Below are 15324 nucleotides of genomic sequence, written 5' to 3'. Positions count from 1 at the left end.
TCCAGCTTCTCTCGGGACCACATTGATTCATTCGTCTCTGAACCCCCAGCCCCATCCCGGAGAGGATGGGAATCCCCCCAGGAACATCTTTTCGAGGAAGCTCCCTCCTCTAGGGAGAATCCCTGCTCCAGCCCAGACATCCCCCAGCCTGAGAAGGTGCCATCCCACATCCCGTGAGCCGCACCCCAGCATCCCTCAGAGGGCAGAGAAAGGGGTTCCCGGATGAGCCCCAGGACCGACTCAGCCCAGGACTGCGCTTTGAGCTCGCCCAGCATGCGACGAGTGCCCAACGCGTGGGCAATAGCACCAGCTCGGAAATGTGGACTCCGGGGCCGGAGCCTTAGTCCAGCGGGAAGGGCGCTTGCCTTGTGCACGGCCAACCTGGGTCCCATCCCCCACATCCCATAGGGTCCCCTGAGCACCCCCAGGAGTGATTTCTGAGTGCAGAGCCAGGAGTCACCCCAGAGCATCGCCGGCTGTCGCCTCCGAATACCAAGAAAAATGAAACAAAATAAAATATGAACTCAGGGAGGAACTCACCGTGCTCAGAGACTCCCACCGGCCAATCAATCCGAGCGGCTCAGAGGAAGGGCGCTGGGAGGTGGCCGAGGCACCAGGCGCTCACCACGCACACACCATCCACAGACCGTGGCTCGCCGGACCACAGACAAGAGCTGACCAGCCTTTCACCCATCCCCCACGTGCATCCAGACTGCCTGGCCGGCGTGGAGGCAGCAAGCAGGACGCTGGACCCCAGCCAGGGCCCCCTGTGGGTTACGGCAGCTGCCCTCAAGCACAGACACAGTTCTAGGAGTTTACTGTCCCATGTCCTGGGTGACACAGTGACGTGGCCCAGCGCGGCTGGGCACTAACTCCCCAGGCTGAGGCGGACGAGTGAGTCCCGCCTGAGGGGTCACAGGGCTCAGCTGCCCCCGCACTCAGCAGTCATGGCAGGGATGAAGCAGCGCCCAGAGCTGTACTGGAACCGTGGGGGCCGTAGGTCCCCATGTAGCAGAGCAAGTGGCATGAGGAACTGGGGACCACGAGAAGTACAGGGGACTGAACCTGGGTCGGCCACCTGCTAGGCAAGCACCCTACCTGCTAGACTATTGCTCTGGCCCCAAAGTTTGTGTTTGAGGGGTCACACCCAGCAGTGCTCCAGGGTCACTCCTGGTGATGCTCAGGCCTCATGGGGTGCTGGGGATTGAACCAAGGTGAATCGCCTGCCCGGTAAGCTCCTGAGCTGTGGTATTATCTCTCCGACTCCTGCCTCAGTGCTCTAGTGCCAGTGGCCTCCCAGATTTGGGGAGAGGAAGAGGAGGGAAGGTGGGTCAGAAGGGGCAAGCCCAGAATGGAACTCAGGGCTGGAACAGAGCACAGGGAGGCCCCCCCCGAGAGGATCAAGGGCCCAGGGGTGGGTGCCTGCCGCATCACCAAGAGCCCCGGGTGAGCGGGGAGACACCCCCAGCCCTGCACGCCCCGTCTGCAGCCTCGCTGGAGTGTCAGCTGCTGGCGATAATCCTGCTGACGATTAATTGGCTTTTGTTGGAGGAGAATGGAAACGGAGCATCTTAATCTTCCTGATTCTCCTTGCTCATCAGAGTCAACACAAGATTAGGTTTAATTTCGGGGGGCGGGAGGTGCTATCGAAATAGCAAAGTCATCTCGCCCAGAGACCTCAGATCAGCCTGCGGTTTCTTTTGTGTTTTAGTTTGTGGGGATGCTCAGGGCTCTGGGGGATGTTCGGGGCTTACACCTGCGATGCTCAGGGGTTACTCCTGGCTCAGCCCTTAGGAATCACTCCTGGCAGAGCTCAGGGGACCCTATGGGATGCCAGGGGTCGAACCCGGGTCAGGCGCGTGCAAGGCAAAGGCCCTTCCCTCTGGACTATGGCTCAGAAAGCCTGTGTTTTCTATGCTCGCGACAGGCAAGGAAAGTTGGGAGCGCTGTCCACGTGGGATTGGTCTGGGGGTCTAAGGGCCCACCAGTGCTTGTGGCCGAGTCTCTGGAATCCACAAGCACTTCCAAGTCTTGGTTGGGGACTCGGGCCTGAGAGGACACGATCTATAAAATGCTTCTCAGCAGCTTCCGGCAGAAGAAAGCATGAAGCGGAGCACAAGGCCCACCCCTCAGAGCCATCCCCAGACCCAGCACATGGGAAGAAATCAGGGACCAGAGTGCCGCAGGGAGGGGGCTGGCCTTGCACGCGGTCAGCCGGGTCCCATCCCAGCGTCGCATGTGGTTCCCCATCAGAAGTGCTCTGTGAGCACAGGGCCAGGAGGGAGTCATGAGTCCCGCTGGGTGTGACCCCAAAACAAAAATACACACATGAAAGGGAAAGAGAACGGGTTTGGAATCAAATCCCACCTCTGCCGTCTCTCTGGGCCCAAGGAGGCTGTCTGGGGACCCCCTTGATAATGCTGACACCTAGTGGTGGATCGGGGAACTGCGCTCTCTCCACTCCTAGCTTACAGCAGCCAGTTCACAAAAAAAAAAAAACCCAGAAAGTGGGTTCCCCGGGAGGGTCCCAGGAGATGGCACCGAGGTTAAGGCACTTGCCTATTTGCCTAGTCCGTGACCATGGCGGCGATCCCAGTTTGAATCTTGGCTCTACATAGGTGTGGCCCAGATATCAATAAGGTAAAGGTAAAGGTAAAGGCCCTCCCGTTGATCGTCGATTTGCTCGAGCGGGCCCAGTAACATCTCCATTGGAGACTTTGTTGTTAGGTGTTTGGCATATGGAATACGTCACGGGGAGCTTGCCAGGCCCTGCCGTGCGGGCGAGATACTCTCGGTAGCTTGCCGGGCTCTCCGAGAGGGGCGGAGGAATCGAACTCGGGTTGGCCATGTTGGCCGCTTGTAAGGCGAACACCCTACCCGCTGTGCTATCGCATCATAACAAAAAAAAAAAAAAAAAACAACAAATACCAGAAATTGTCCTGAAGAGCTTCAGGGCTGATCTCCGATTGTCCTACCAGGAGGCCTGGTCACCACGGAGCCTGGACACTGGGTGGGATGGGGGCAAACTGGGCCCCCAGCGCTGCCCCCACCCACACCCACTCCTGCTGGGGCCAAAGAAACAGCCGATTCTCTGCTGCTTTCAGAGAGAGCAGAGAGACTCTCACAGCAGATCGTCCCACTCCAAAGTCCCCGAAGTGAATAGCTGTGGCACCCCCAAACCTCACAGGGAGGGCCGACAGCCCAGGAGGGGCAAGAACATGAGCCAGGAACATTGAGCAGAAGCCGAAGAAGCTCCCTGAGTGAAATCAGGCCAGAAGGCCCAATTCGCACCTGACAGCTCAGCAAATCATGATGAGATATGTTGGAATGAGCAATATAAAATAAATTAATTAGTGCCTGCTAAGAGAGCAGACTGTGTGGGTGGGGGGTAAAATAGAAACATTGGGGAGGGGGGGTCACACTGGTAGGGGGCAGGTGTTGGAATATTGAAACACCTGTATCGTGAGCAACTTTGTCACAGTGTTTGAAGTAAAAAAAAATGGGCTGGACTGTTTTTTTTGTTTGGTTTTAGGGTCACACCAGCGATGCTCAGGGGTGGTGCTTCTTGGGGGACCATCGGGGCTGCCAGGGATTAAACCTGGGTCGACCGCCGGGCAAGGCAAAATGCCCTCCCCACTGTGCTATTACTCTGGCCCTGAAGACGTTTTCTTGTCAGATGTTTGCGTAAGGGCTCTACCGAGAACTCTAGGAAGATGGCGCCTTAGCCAGAATTAACCCGAACCCAGGAACCCCTCCTTCTTGGCCAGAGTACGCTTTGTTCTTTCATTCTTTCTCACTGGGGAGCCCCCAAGTGGCCACGTCGGGGCCCTGCAAGTGTGAAGGGGATGGAGCTGGCCCTGGACATTCAAGCTGGACTTTTTTTGTGTGTGTTTTGGGTCACACCCGGCGATGCACAGGGGTTACTCCTAGCTCTGCACTCAGGAATTACCCCTGGCGGTGCTCAGGGGACCATATGGGATGCTGGGAATCGAACCCGGGTCGGCCGCGTGCAAGGCAAACGCCCTATGGCTTCAGCCCCTCAAGCTGGACTTTTATAACCAGGAAACCTCAGCTGCTCGCTCCCCGCATGACCCTGGGCACGGCCGCCAACATCACTGAGACTTTCGTCTGGAAAGTGAGAGTATCTGTATTCACCAGAAACAATATTTTCTCTTTGCTTCCACTTTCTCATTTGTGAAAAATGGAAGTCATATTTCCCACCTCACAAGACGTATGTTCTATGTATGTCACAAATGTCTTCCCACAGCCTTCTTCATATATACCGCCAAGAGCCAGCGTGCACATTAATTTTCTGTCACGCTGGTGACTTTTCTAGTCATTTCCTTAGCTGCTGTTTCTCCTTCGATCAGCGCTTTCCAGGGACTGCTGGGGCAGGGGCAGGGGCAGGGGCCATAGTGGTCTCGGTTGCAGTTGGGGGCTGCTTCCTGTTCGCTCACCTAAAGACAGTCAATTTCAGGGGCCAGGAGGACAGTACAGCGGGTAGGGCGCTTGCCTCGTACCTGGCCGAAGTGGGTTCGATCCCCAGCATCCCACATGGTCTCCCAAGCACCGCCAGGAGTGATTCTTGAGTGCAGAGTTAGAGTAAACCCTGAGCATCCGGTGTGCACCACCCTCCCCCCAAAAGAGGGACTTCCAGGGGGTGTGGGGTGATTTATTTTCTTTTATGGAAAGGGGGTGGTAGGCAGAATACTTTGGGGACCTTTTGATCTTAGGCTATAGATAGCAGCAGAGCAGAATCCTTGTCTGCTTTACCTTGCCTGGCAGATAGTGGTAGCTCGATAAATATCAGCCAAGGAGACGGGATTTAGTGGTTACGTGGACCCCCCACCCCCAAACACACACACACACACACACACACACACACACACACTGGTATCTTGAGAGGGGAAGCATCCTGGCGCTACAGTGCAGGTGTGAGCGCCCCCTGCTGGCGAGGGTCAAGGATTTTTTTTTTTCCTCTTTTTTACTCCTCCCCTTTCCTGATCCTGTCGATGTTGTGTCGTGGGGTGCTCACACGTGAGTGCTCACAGAGGGCACGTAGCTGTGATCTGTGCTCGCCTAATTGGGGTCACAGTTCCTGGCTGCGGTGCTTTCAGGGATGGTGCCTTTGTGGTGTTTCTATATACCCAGCCATAGTGAAGCCAAAGTTGTCTTGTGGGGGGGGGGGAGGGACAGTGGTGATTGGCAGACAGCAGAGCTGCCCAGATGGCACTTGGCACATGTGGGACTCCAGGGATTTGAACTCACGACCATGAGCTTCTGCGCCGTTCCTGGGGACCCAAGTTTCTTTCTTGCAGGAGGCTGGGTTCTGCCTCCTGGTAACTTCCAAGTGTGGTGCCCGCATGCTGAGGGCTCAGAGCAGTTCCCTGGAGCCAGGCAGGCCTGGATTGGAACCTGTGGCCCCGTTGACACTGTGCGTCATCTGTCACCCTCAGTTGCATGTGGAGGCCCTATCTCCTACCTGGGCAGCAGAGTCCACTCGGCTTCTCCACCAAACACCTCCGGGACAGACCCTCAGGGACAGTGGCTCAGGGCGGAGAGTCTGGCTGGGCTGAACCCCAGCTGCCTGCCCCCCGTCCCCGGAGGACCCCCAGAGCCGCCCTCTCTCCAGCAGCTGCAGCCTCACTCCAACCTGCGTCTGTTGGCCTCTCACCTGTGTCCTTGGCCTTGGCCATGGGCCTCAGACACAACTGCCTGGCTCTAGTCAGAGCCCCAGGGCCTCATGGCCTCTTTCCTGCCCCAAGCGGGGGCTGTTTCCCCCAACTCCAGCACCTTCCACGGGTCCTATTCCTGCTGCGTCCCTGCACAGCCTCTGCCGGAGCCTCTCGGCCTCCCACAGCCCCTCAACCCCGCCGGCCTGTCACTGCTTTATGCAAACCTGCAAGCGTAGGTGGCCGGAGACGGCTCGGTGGCCCGGGTACACCTCCCACGCACAGGTCCCAGATTCAAGCATTTGCAGCATCCGGCCCATACCTTGACCCAGCGCTTCTGGGGTGGCCATGAGGACTCCCAGAGGGCCCTGAGCACTGACCACTCAGGCCAGGAGCATCGAGCCTGGCCCCCTGGCATTGCTGGGGCTGTGAAGGAAAATCGCCCCCTAATACAAAGTTCAAGCTCTGACCCCATCAAGAGCCTGGGGGTGGGGCTGGGGGCAGGACCTGAGCCTCCACCTTCAGAATAGGACTTCTCTGAGCTCAGGCCTTTCCTCTCCCCTCAGACCAATGACGCTTCCAGAGTAAGAACTATGCCTTCACCATTAGACTGGATTAGCGGTAGGGCGTTTGCCTTGCACGCAGCCAACATGGCTGACCCGAGTTCGATTCCTCTGCCCCTCTCGGAGAGCCCAGCAAGCTACCGAGAGTATCTCGCCTGCACGGCAGAGCCTGGCAAGCTATCCGTGACATACTCGATATGCCAGACACAGTAACAACAAAATCTCCAATGGAGACGTTACTGGGCCCGCTCGAGCAAATCGATGAACAATGGGAGGACCGTGACCGTGATCCCTCCACCCCCAAGTCAGAAGATTGATAACTTCCTGGGGTGCCCCATCCTTTATGTGACCAAATGGCGAATTCTGGGGCAAGGAGAGTCTAGGTTCCTAACCTGAGACTGCAGGGCCAGCAGTGGGGCTGGCCTGGACAGGGGCTTTAGGAATGGAAAAACAGCGAATGGGACCATGAAGAACAGTTGGTGGCCGCAGCACTCAGAGGTCACCCACTGCCCAGGAGAGCAGTGGGGACTGGGGAGTCCTGCAGAGATCAGAGTGTGTCTGCCACAGAGCCGGCCCTTCAAACTGGAAATGACCGCTGGACCCAGATGCCAAAAGCTCCCATCAGATCCAGGCGCCAGCAGGCAGGACAGAGGGAAGGCGGGCACGGACTGACGCTGTCGGGGCAACAAAAGCCCACCCAGGGGCATCCCGGGGTGGGCGTCTGCCTGTACCCACCACCTCACCCTGGGTAAGGACTGAGCAGAGGGACAGTGAGTGCCCCCTCCCCACTGGCGCCCCTTCCTGTCCTCTGGGCGGCTTGGGTGTCAGTCAGGCGCCAGGCCGGCCTGCAGCCCGTGGCCTCACAATCCCAGCCTTTGTCCAGCTGGCCCAGGACTGGCCGGCTCCCGCTGGCCCCAAGGCCCCTGGAAACTAGAGCAGCTGGACATGCACCAAGTATTTTTCCAGTCTGGGCCAAGGACCCTGGAGACGAGCAGGATGGAAAGAGTGCTCATTCACCCGTGCTCCTTCATTGCTCCCTTGGACAGAAACGATTTATTGAGCGCCCAATTTTGGGGGGCAGGCACTGAGCTGGCAGAGGCGGGGGGAGGGGGGAAAGGGAAAGGAGGGACTGGGGAGGAACATTCCGGGGTGGGCCCAGGCCCTCAATCCATCTTATGTTCTAGATGCAAAAACAGATGCCGGCCCTCTCTTCTCCTGGGTGGGGGGCTGGGGCGGGGAGCAGTACGGTGGGGTGGGGGGTGGGGTGGCGCTACCACTAAGGCTGGTCCAGGGCAGAATGGGGGAGGGGACGGAGGCTGTGGGGGTCACTCAGGGCTCCACCCACACGCTGCTGTTGGTCACCCGGGCCCCGAACCAGCCCTTCCAGTAGACAGAGTCCTGCCCCGCATGCTCGAAGCGAACGAAGCGGACGCCGGGCCCGTAGTCCGTGAAGGTGTGGGAGATCTGGGGGGCGGGGGATGAAGGGAGAGCAGGCTCAGGCCCCCACGGGCGCCCCAGCTGCCCCGCACCCGCGTACTGACCTCCCACCTGCCCACCAGCTTGTCTGCGCCCTGCCAGGTCCCCTCAAAGCCCACTCACCCGGCCTCACTGCCAATGGGAGGGGATGGGCAGGTACCATGGGCGGGGCATCCTCCGGCCCTGCCCCCTTTCGGCCCCGCCCCTTTCGGCCCCGCCCCCAGGGCCTGGAGCATCACCTCGGTCCAGCCGTCCTCGCTGTCCTGCGGCACGGCCACCTGCCCACTGTTGAACTCGGCCAGCACGTCCTCATGTTCCGACAGCAGCTTCACAGAGAGCTCGTACAGGCAGCCCGCGTCACTGCGGCCCGAGTACCTAGGCCAGGGCAGGGAACGTGTAGCAGGAGGGCGGCCACGTGGCCAGCGCCGGCCAGCAGGTCTCATGCACAGCCCTGCATGCCCGTTTCACAGACGAGGGAAGTGAGGCTGGACAGCAAAGGCTTCACGGGAGGTCCGAGACCGAGGACCGAACCCCCGGCCGGTCCCACCCCACCCTTGGGGCCAGAGCCCACCCAAACTCAGATGGGGTTGGGAGAAGACCCGGTTCTATCCCGGCCAGCGTGGTCTCCAGCAGGGCCAGGAGTGCCCCCTATCCACTGTAGTCCCTGGGCACCGCTGGGTGTTGCCCCAAACCCAAATACCGACCAAGAAAACCTCAGGTCCCGGGTGGCGGTCACAGACCACAAACCACATGGCCACACGCGGCCGCCTGTGAGGGGCCAGCAGAGCCTGCCCTGGGCGGGGGGCCCATCCCGGCTGGCCCCCACCCACTCACCAGTCCTTCACCACGATAGCGGGCTGAGTGGTGTCCAGCAGCTCCTCCCAGTAGCCCTCAGCCTGCAGATCGATGACCTGCGCCTTGCGACACCACCTGGGGACACGGGCGTTAGGCGCGCAGGGAGGGGGCGTGCGGGGAGGGGGCTCCCGCGCCCGCCCCTGCAGCCCCCGCGCCTTACTCGAAGGAGGAGGCGAAGAACTTGCCGACGCTGTCGTCGTGGCAGAAGTCGGCGCCGCAGTCCCCGGGCATGTCCTCCACCCGCCAGCCGTCCCCGCCGTGCTCCACGTCAATCCAGCCCTCCAGCTCCTCTGCAGGGGCAGCGGCGCACGCAGGTCACCGGCCGGCCGCCAGGGCTGGCCCTCCGACTGTCCCCCGGTGCTCGCTCCCTCTCGGAGCGAGAGAGGGAGGACCCGGGAAAGGGACCCCCAAGGGGCAGCGGGTTAGAAGATGCAGCTAGCCGGGGGGCCAAGCGCTGGCACAGCGGGAGGGTGCGCGCCTTGCGCGCGCGGCGACCCAGGTTCGATCCCCGGCACCCCATTGGGTTCGCCTAAGCCCGTCATGCGCTGACCACTAAGTAAGCCCCGAGCATCACCGGGTGTGGCTCAACCCCCCGCCTCGCCCCCACAAAAAGCAGCCCCGGGCCACCGGGTTTGAACTCAACGCGCCCGTCCACCTCCAAGCGGACTTTGGGGAACCGGCAGATGCGCCGGGACCAGGTGGCGCCCGGGATGCAGGGATGCAGGAGCATCCGCGCCCGGGACCCGCGGCTCCACGCGGGCTGGCGAGAGCATGATGGGCAGGGGCGGGGGCAGCGCTGTCCCCGTCCCCACGTGACCAGGGCCCAATGACCCTCCTCGGGGACGCGGGGCGGCCCTCACCGTCTCCGCACGGGTTGCGCAGCAGGTTGCGCCGCCTCTTGCTCAGGAAGTAGAACTGCTGCCAGTGGTCGCGCTGGTCCTCGGCGCCCGCGGCCACCAGCCCCTCCTGCTGGCACTTGAGCAGCCAGAGCGGGGCGCCGTCCACCAGCTCCTTCCAGCGCAGGCACACCAGGCGGCAGGCCTGCACCAGCTCGGCGCCCGGCAGCTCGGCCAGCACGCGCAGCAGCAGCTGCTCCGGGAGCTCCTCCAGGTACGCGGCCTCGCCCGGCGCCTCCGCGTCCGCCTCCCCGTCCTCCGGCTGCTCCTCCCCGGCGGCGCTCGGCTCCTCCGTGCATGCCGCCTCCTCCTCCTCCGGGGTGGCCTCCTCGGGCTGGGCCACGCTCTCTGGCAGGGGTGGAGCGGGTGGGGGCTGGGGGGCTGATGCCCACAGACCCTCCCCGCGCCGGCGGCGGAGAACCCTGATCCCTCGGGCATGCGCCCGGCCGCCGCTGCCACCACCACCACCACCAGGGCTGGGGTCGCAATTCGGGCGCCGAGACTAAGCGCTTGGTGCAGCAGGGAGCCGGCCGCGACCAGGCCTGAAGCCCTAAGGCTGGTCTCCGAGGCCGCAATTGCCCCGGGCAGGCGGTCAGGCCCCTGCCAGGGCCCACAATAGCAATTAATGTTATTGTAGGTGGCAGCCGACCCCTTTACATTCCCACCCTCCTCGCTCCTGGTACCTCCTCCCAGAAACCCTCTTGGGTTTTCCTCTGTCGCATCCTCCTGCAACCTGCCCTTTCTAGCTTCTGCCTTAGGTTGCGGGTTTTTATTGGAGGGGGTGGGGGAGGGGTGACAGCCACACCCAGTGGTGCTCAGGGATTACTCCCGGCTCTGTGCTCCAGAATCTCTCCTGATGCGCTTGGGGGACCATATGGGATGCCGGGGATTGGACGTGCAAGGCCAGTGCCCTCCCCGCTGTGCTATCTCTGGCCCTAGGTGATGATATTTTGAAAATGCTGCTCTCGGGCTGAAGGCAGGAGGGCCAACACACTGCCTCCTCCCCGTGCCTGGCATCTGCCTCCCTGCCTGGCATAGGCTGCTTCTAATATTTTTTTGGGCACTCAGTGTTGGGTGCCATTTTAAGCAGTTTCATCCTGTTCACTTTTTTTGGGGGGGGGACACACCTGGTGGCGTTCAGGGGTTACTCCTGGTTCTGTTCTCAGGAATCACTCCCGGCAGTGCTCAGGGGACCATATAGGATACAGGGATCGAACCCAGGTCAGCTGTGTGCAAGGCAAGTGCCCTCCCCGCTGCACGCCTCCCCCCTCCCCCCATCTCATTTTTCTCTTTAAACCCTCTCTACCACTCTTGAGGTTGTCCCTCAAGCTGTGGCTAATTGACTGAGTCAGTGCGCCAGCCAGGAGCACTTAGCAGATGAGGGGTCGCAGCTGGCTGTGAGCCCAGGCTGCTGGCTTAAGCGCAGCCAGATAACCTCCAGCGCGTCAAAGTCACTGCACAGACCCGCTGAGAGCACAGTGCTTAAGGCAGGTGCGTTGACACCCCAGTTCGATCCCCAGCACCCCACGTTCCCCCAGGAGTGATCCCTGAGCACAAAGCCAGGAGTAAACACAGAGCACCACCAGGTGTGGTACAAAAACAAAAGTCAGAGCCAAAGAAATAGTCCAGCGGGGAGGGCGCTGACCTTGCATGTGGCTGACCTGGGTTCGATGCCCAAGCCCACCAGAAGTGATCTCTGAGCCCAGAGCCAGGAATAAGCCCTGAGCACTGCTGGGTGTGGCCCCAAAACCAAAACAAAGTCCTCTCAGGTGCTGCCAATGACCAAGACCACACTGCTGCTACTGATGGGGGTCTCGGGGATCTAAATGGGGTGGGGGCCCAGGGGCTGGAGAGAAAGCACAGCCGGTAGGGCGTTTGCCTTGCACGCGGTTGACCCGGGTTCGATTCCCAGCATCCCATATGGTCCCCTGAGCACCTCCAGGAGTAACTCCTGAGTGCAGAGCCAGGAGAAACCCCTGTGCATCGCCAGGTGTGACCCAAAAAAGCAAAAAATAAATAAATGGGGGCCCCAGGGAGATGGGGTTGGTGTCCCGAGGTGGGTGCCCAGTTAGCCAAAGCTGTGTGAAATGGAACGGGTGGGGGGGGGGTTGTCTTCAGAGAGGGACCTGCAGCAAGTGTCAGAACTCAGAAGCAAGAGCCTCACCCTTTTCCTCCCCAGCCTCAGTTTCCTCGTCTGTACAATGGGACTTGTCCATCGTTTTTCTGTTTGGTTGGGATTTATGGGGAATGCTTTGGGGCTACTCCCAGCTCTGTGCTCAGGGGTCACTAGTGGTGTCTGCCACATACAGCCAAAGCAAGCACCTCAGCACCTCATCCCCTGTGTGATCCCTCTCAGGGTATACCCTGGGACCTGGCGTCATTCAGCGCGCGCTGAGGAGGGGACTGGCCGAGCTAAATGGTATAAAGGAGCAGACGATGTCGGGAGCTGCGAGCTGCAGTCTCCTGGACCCCGGCCACGGCTGCTGGGCCGTGGGAAGCTCGAGTAAGCAGATAAGGAGGGGCGGGTGAGTCCCTGGAGGGGTTGAGGGGAGCAGAATGAGCCACTCTGGGTGATGCCGCGTCTTCTGACCCAGAGAGAGAGGGTCCTTGGGGCTATGCCAAGGCCAGAACAGACCAGCACTGGGGCCGGAAAAGGCACAGCCAACCACCTCCTCACATACAGTACACATGCGCACACGCGGACACGCACAGAGCCAGAGCCTGGGCACACAGAGTTCCCACTCAGCCCCCTTTAGGGAAGCTCGTCCACACAGCGACTGCCCTTCAGCATTAGCTGGTTTTGTTTGTTTGGGGGCCACATGTGGCGGTGCTCAGGGCTGACTCCTGGCTCTGTGTGCAGGTGTCACTCCTGGCCGGGTTTGCCGAGGATCGAACCTGGGTCAGCTGCGTGCGAGGCAAACGTCTTACCCGCCGTAGTATCTCTTCTCTCCGACCCCCACCATTAGCAGTTCTGACCACATCTCAACGGTGTGTGGGGAACTGGGGATTTGCCACCTCCGTTTTTTTTGTGGGGGCAGGGATGAGGGGACGCACACCACACCTGGCGAGGATCAGGATTTACTCCTGGCTCTGAACTCAGGGACCACTCCTGGCAGGGCTCGGGAGACCATATGGGGTGCTGGGGATGGAGCCCGGGTTGGCCGTGTGCAAGGCAAGTACCCTACCCGCTGGACTATCACTCTGGCCACTGCCGCCTCAATTTCTTTGGCAAACTGGCCCAGAGAGGCTCAACTGGCATCTCTCGGCCACTCAGCAAACCGAGGTGAAGGAAGAGGAGCAAGGGGAACGCCCGCAGTCCAGTGCCTGCCTCTCCGGGGAGCCGGCCCCGTGTCCTCACCTCGCCACCCCCTCCCCCTGCCCTGGCCCCATGGACACCTGATGCTCCTCGGAAAGGTGCACCTCACCCTGTCCCCCCTCCTGGCCCCAGGCTGGCACTGCGGCCCCAGATCTGATTACAGGCCCCCCGCCCCCCGCTTGAACCCACACAACCCCCACATTGTTGCCCCGCCGGAAAGTTATCTGGCTCTCCTGGGCCAAGCCTCCACTCACCAGGGCTGGACCCAGGGTCCAGGGAATAGGGGAGCCCTGGAAAAAAGAAGGAGCCCCTGGGGGACCCTCGAAAGGGTGTGGTCCAGGGTCTGTGGATGGGGGGCGGTGGCAAAGCTGGGGTTTTCCAGGCGGAGAGGGGGCTTGGCCCCGTGACTGTCCCTAAGCAGTGCCACCCCTGTGCATCACACACACACACACACACACACACACACACACACACACACACAAACCCCCAGTCTGCAGAGGAGCCCTGGTGGGGGCTCTGCAGGGAACTCTGCAGGGCTGCTCCCCCTGACTCAGCAGGCACCCCCTGCAGCCCAGCCACAGGGAGAGGAGAGGTTGGGGGGCTGGGTCTCTGGTGCCAGGCAAGATGACGGAGCAGTCTCCAAAAGCCCGGCGCCTGCCCCCATCGCCCCGCGTCCAGCCGCTGGGTAAAGGGCAGCGCCTCCAGACAAGAGAGCCCAGGAGGAAGGTCCGGATGGGGAGAGACCGGGAATCCCAGGAAAGCCTCGGGAACGCAAGAGACCAGCAGCAGCCGATGCAGGACGGGAGGGCATCCTCCTCCTCCTCCTCCCCCCCAGGTCGCGGGTCCTCCGGCCCTCGGGGCCAGGCGGGAGGCACGGGGGTCACTCCCGTGCAGTTTCCCGGGTCGAGGGGCCCCCTCCACCGCCCTCCCTTCCTGCCAGCCCCAGACCACCCCCAAAGCTCCTAAGGGGGTTTTGCTTGGGTGCAAGTTTGCCGGGCCGGGGTGCTGAGAGCATCGCCCGCTCGCCCCGCGCCCCTCCTGGCTGCAGCGAGCGGGTCCCGGCGGCGGCTACCTGGGTCCCCGTCTCCGTCCATCGCTGCAGAGGGCGGTCGCGAGAGGAGGAGCCGGAGCGCTGCGGGGCGGCCGGTGTCCGGCGGCGACGGCGAGTCCAGGCGCTGCCCGCGTCTGGGTCGGGGCCGGCGGCCGCGCCTCTTAAAGGCCCCCGCCCCGCCCCTCGGCCCCCGCCCCGCCTTCGGCCCGCGCCCGCTGCCCCGCCGCCCCGAGCCCGGCTCCCGGCCGACGGGGGAGGCCGGGAAAGGTCAGCAGGGCTTGGTTTTTGCATTTTTTTATTAAGGGGGTGCAGCTGGGGCGGGGGTGCTGTCACCCGGCGTCCCCCTGGGGTGGGTGTGCTGGGAAGAGGCGAAGGGGACAGGGAGAGTCTGGGGTCAGACGAAGGATGCGGGCAGCGTGCCCAGCGGAGGGAGGGGGGCTGGAGGCGCCCGACACACGCGCCCCCGGGTACGTGCGCACGTTGCGGGGCCGCGGGGCCGAGGAGCGGGGTCGGCGTCCCGGGCCCCGCACGCAGGAGCGCGGCGCGAGAACGGAGCGAGCCGCAGCGGCGCGGCGCGGGGCGGGGCCGGGCCGCGGCCTTCGGGGGCGGGGCCTGATCAGGGCCGGGCTCTGATTGGAGCCAGGCTTTGAGCGGCGAGATCCGATTGGGGGCCCTGGGCCCTGGGGGGCGGGGCCCGGACGGGGGCGGGGCCGGCGCTGGCTCCCGCAGGCGCGGCCGGCTCCTCGGCGGCGTCTCCTCGGGGTCACGCAGCGGCGCGGGCGCCCGTGGGGGTGGGCGCCGCGGCCCGTGGGAGTGGGCGCCGGGAGCGCCGCGGCGGGTACGTGAGCCGGCGAGGCCGGGTGCGCGGTGCAGGCCGGAGCTGGGGCTGTCGCTGGTTGCGCGGGGTGCCGAGTCCCCAGGGTGGGGGGCGCCTGGAAAGCCTGGCGCGGGGTGGGGGGAGCGGGCGGCGCTCCCGGACCCTTCACGGCCCGCGGGGCGGGGGGCGGGGGCCGCGGAGATGCTGTCCCGCCGCCCCCTGCGATCGGGAAGGCGAGGCCTGCGCTCTCGGGCCCTGCACGGAGACCGGGGTGCGTGCCCTGTGCAGCTCCCCCGCAGGCCTCCACTTTCCCTGGTGGGAGAAGGCTCTGGAATACGGAGACTCGGGCTCCGGCCTGCTCCGTCCCGGTGTCCCTGACCTCTGGGGAGGTCCTGGCTCCCCTCCCGGCCTCCGCAGCCTCCTTTCAAGGCCGCGGTGAGGGCAGCGCCGAGCCCCCGCCAGGAGTGTTCCCTGAATTCAGAGCTAGGTGGAGGCCCTGGGCATGCCAGGTGTGGCCCAAAAACAACAAGAAGCAGAGCTCAGGGGATGAGGGGGACGGACTCACCTTTACTGACAAACCAGGTATCCATCAGATGCTCTTGTAATCCACCCCAGGAGGTGAGCCCTGACTGGCTGCATTTTGCAGGGGACAAAACTAAGCCCCCTCCCCCCAGGACA

General features: G+C 62.5%; 2 protein-coding genes across 2 annotated transcripts in view; both read right to left on the bottom strand.

Moving 5' to 3' along the window:
* Positions 1-15324, bottom strand: part of KIAA2013 (KIAA2013 ortholog) — a 285226-nt gene that overhangs the window by 76693 nt on the left and 193209 nt on the right. The window lies entirely within an intron of this gene.
* FBXO2 (F-box protein 2) lies at positions 7541-14006 on the bottom strand. The gene is made up of 6 exons (XM_056110943.1): positions 13851-14006; positions 9427-9810; positions 8727-8856; positions 8546-8641; positions 7951-8086; positions 7541-7699 (listed from the first exon to the last, which is right to left on the bottom strand). Exons 1-6 carry the CDS (start codon positions 13870-13872, stop codon positions 7565-7567), a joined length of 903 nt encoding a protein of 300 aa, XP_055966918.1. The 5' UTR covers positions 13873-14006; the 3' UTR covers positions 7541-7564.

The sequence above is a fragment of the Sorex fumeus genome, unplaced genomic scaffold, assembly GCF_029834395.1.
Source record: "Sorex fumeus unplaced genomic scaffold, SorFum_2.1 ptg000011l, whole genome shotgun sequence".
NCBI classification, from domain to species: domain Eukaryota; kingdom Metazoa; phylum Chordata; class Mammalia; order Eulipotyphla; family Soricidae; genus Sorex; species Sorex fumeus.
The sequence above is the reverse complement of the archived record's forward strand: the minus strand, read 5'-3'. Positions and strand labels throughout refer to the sequence as shown.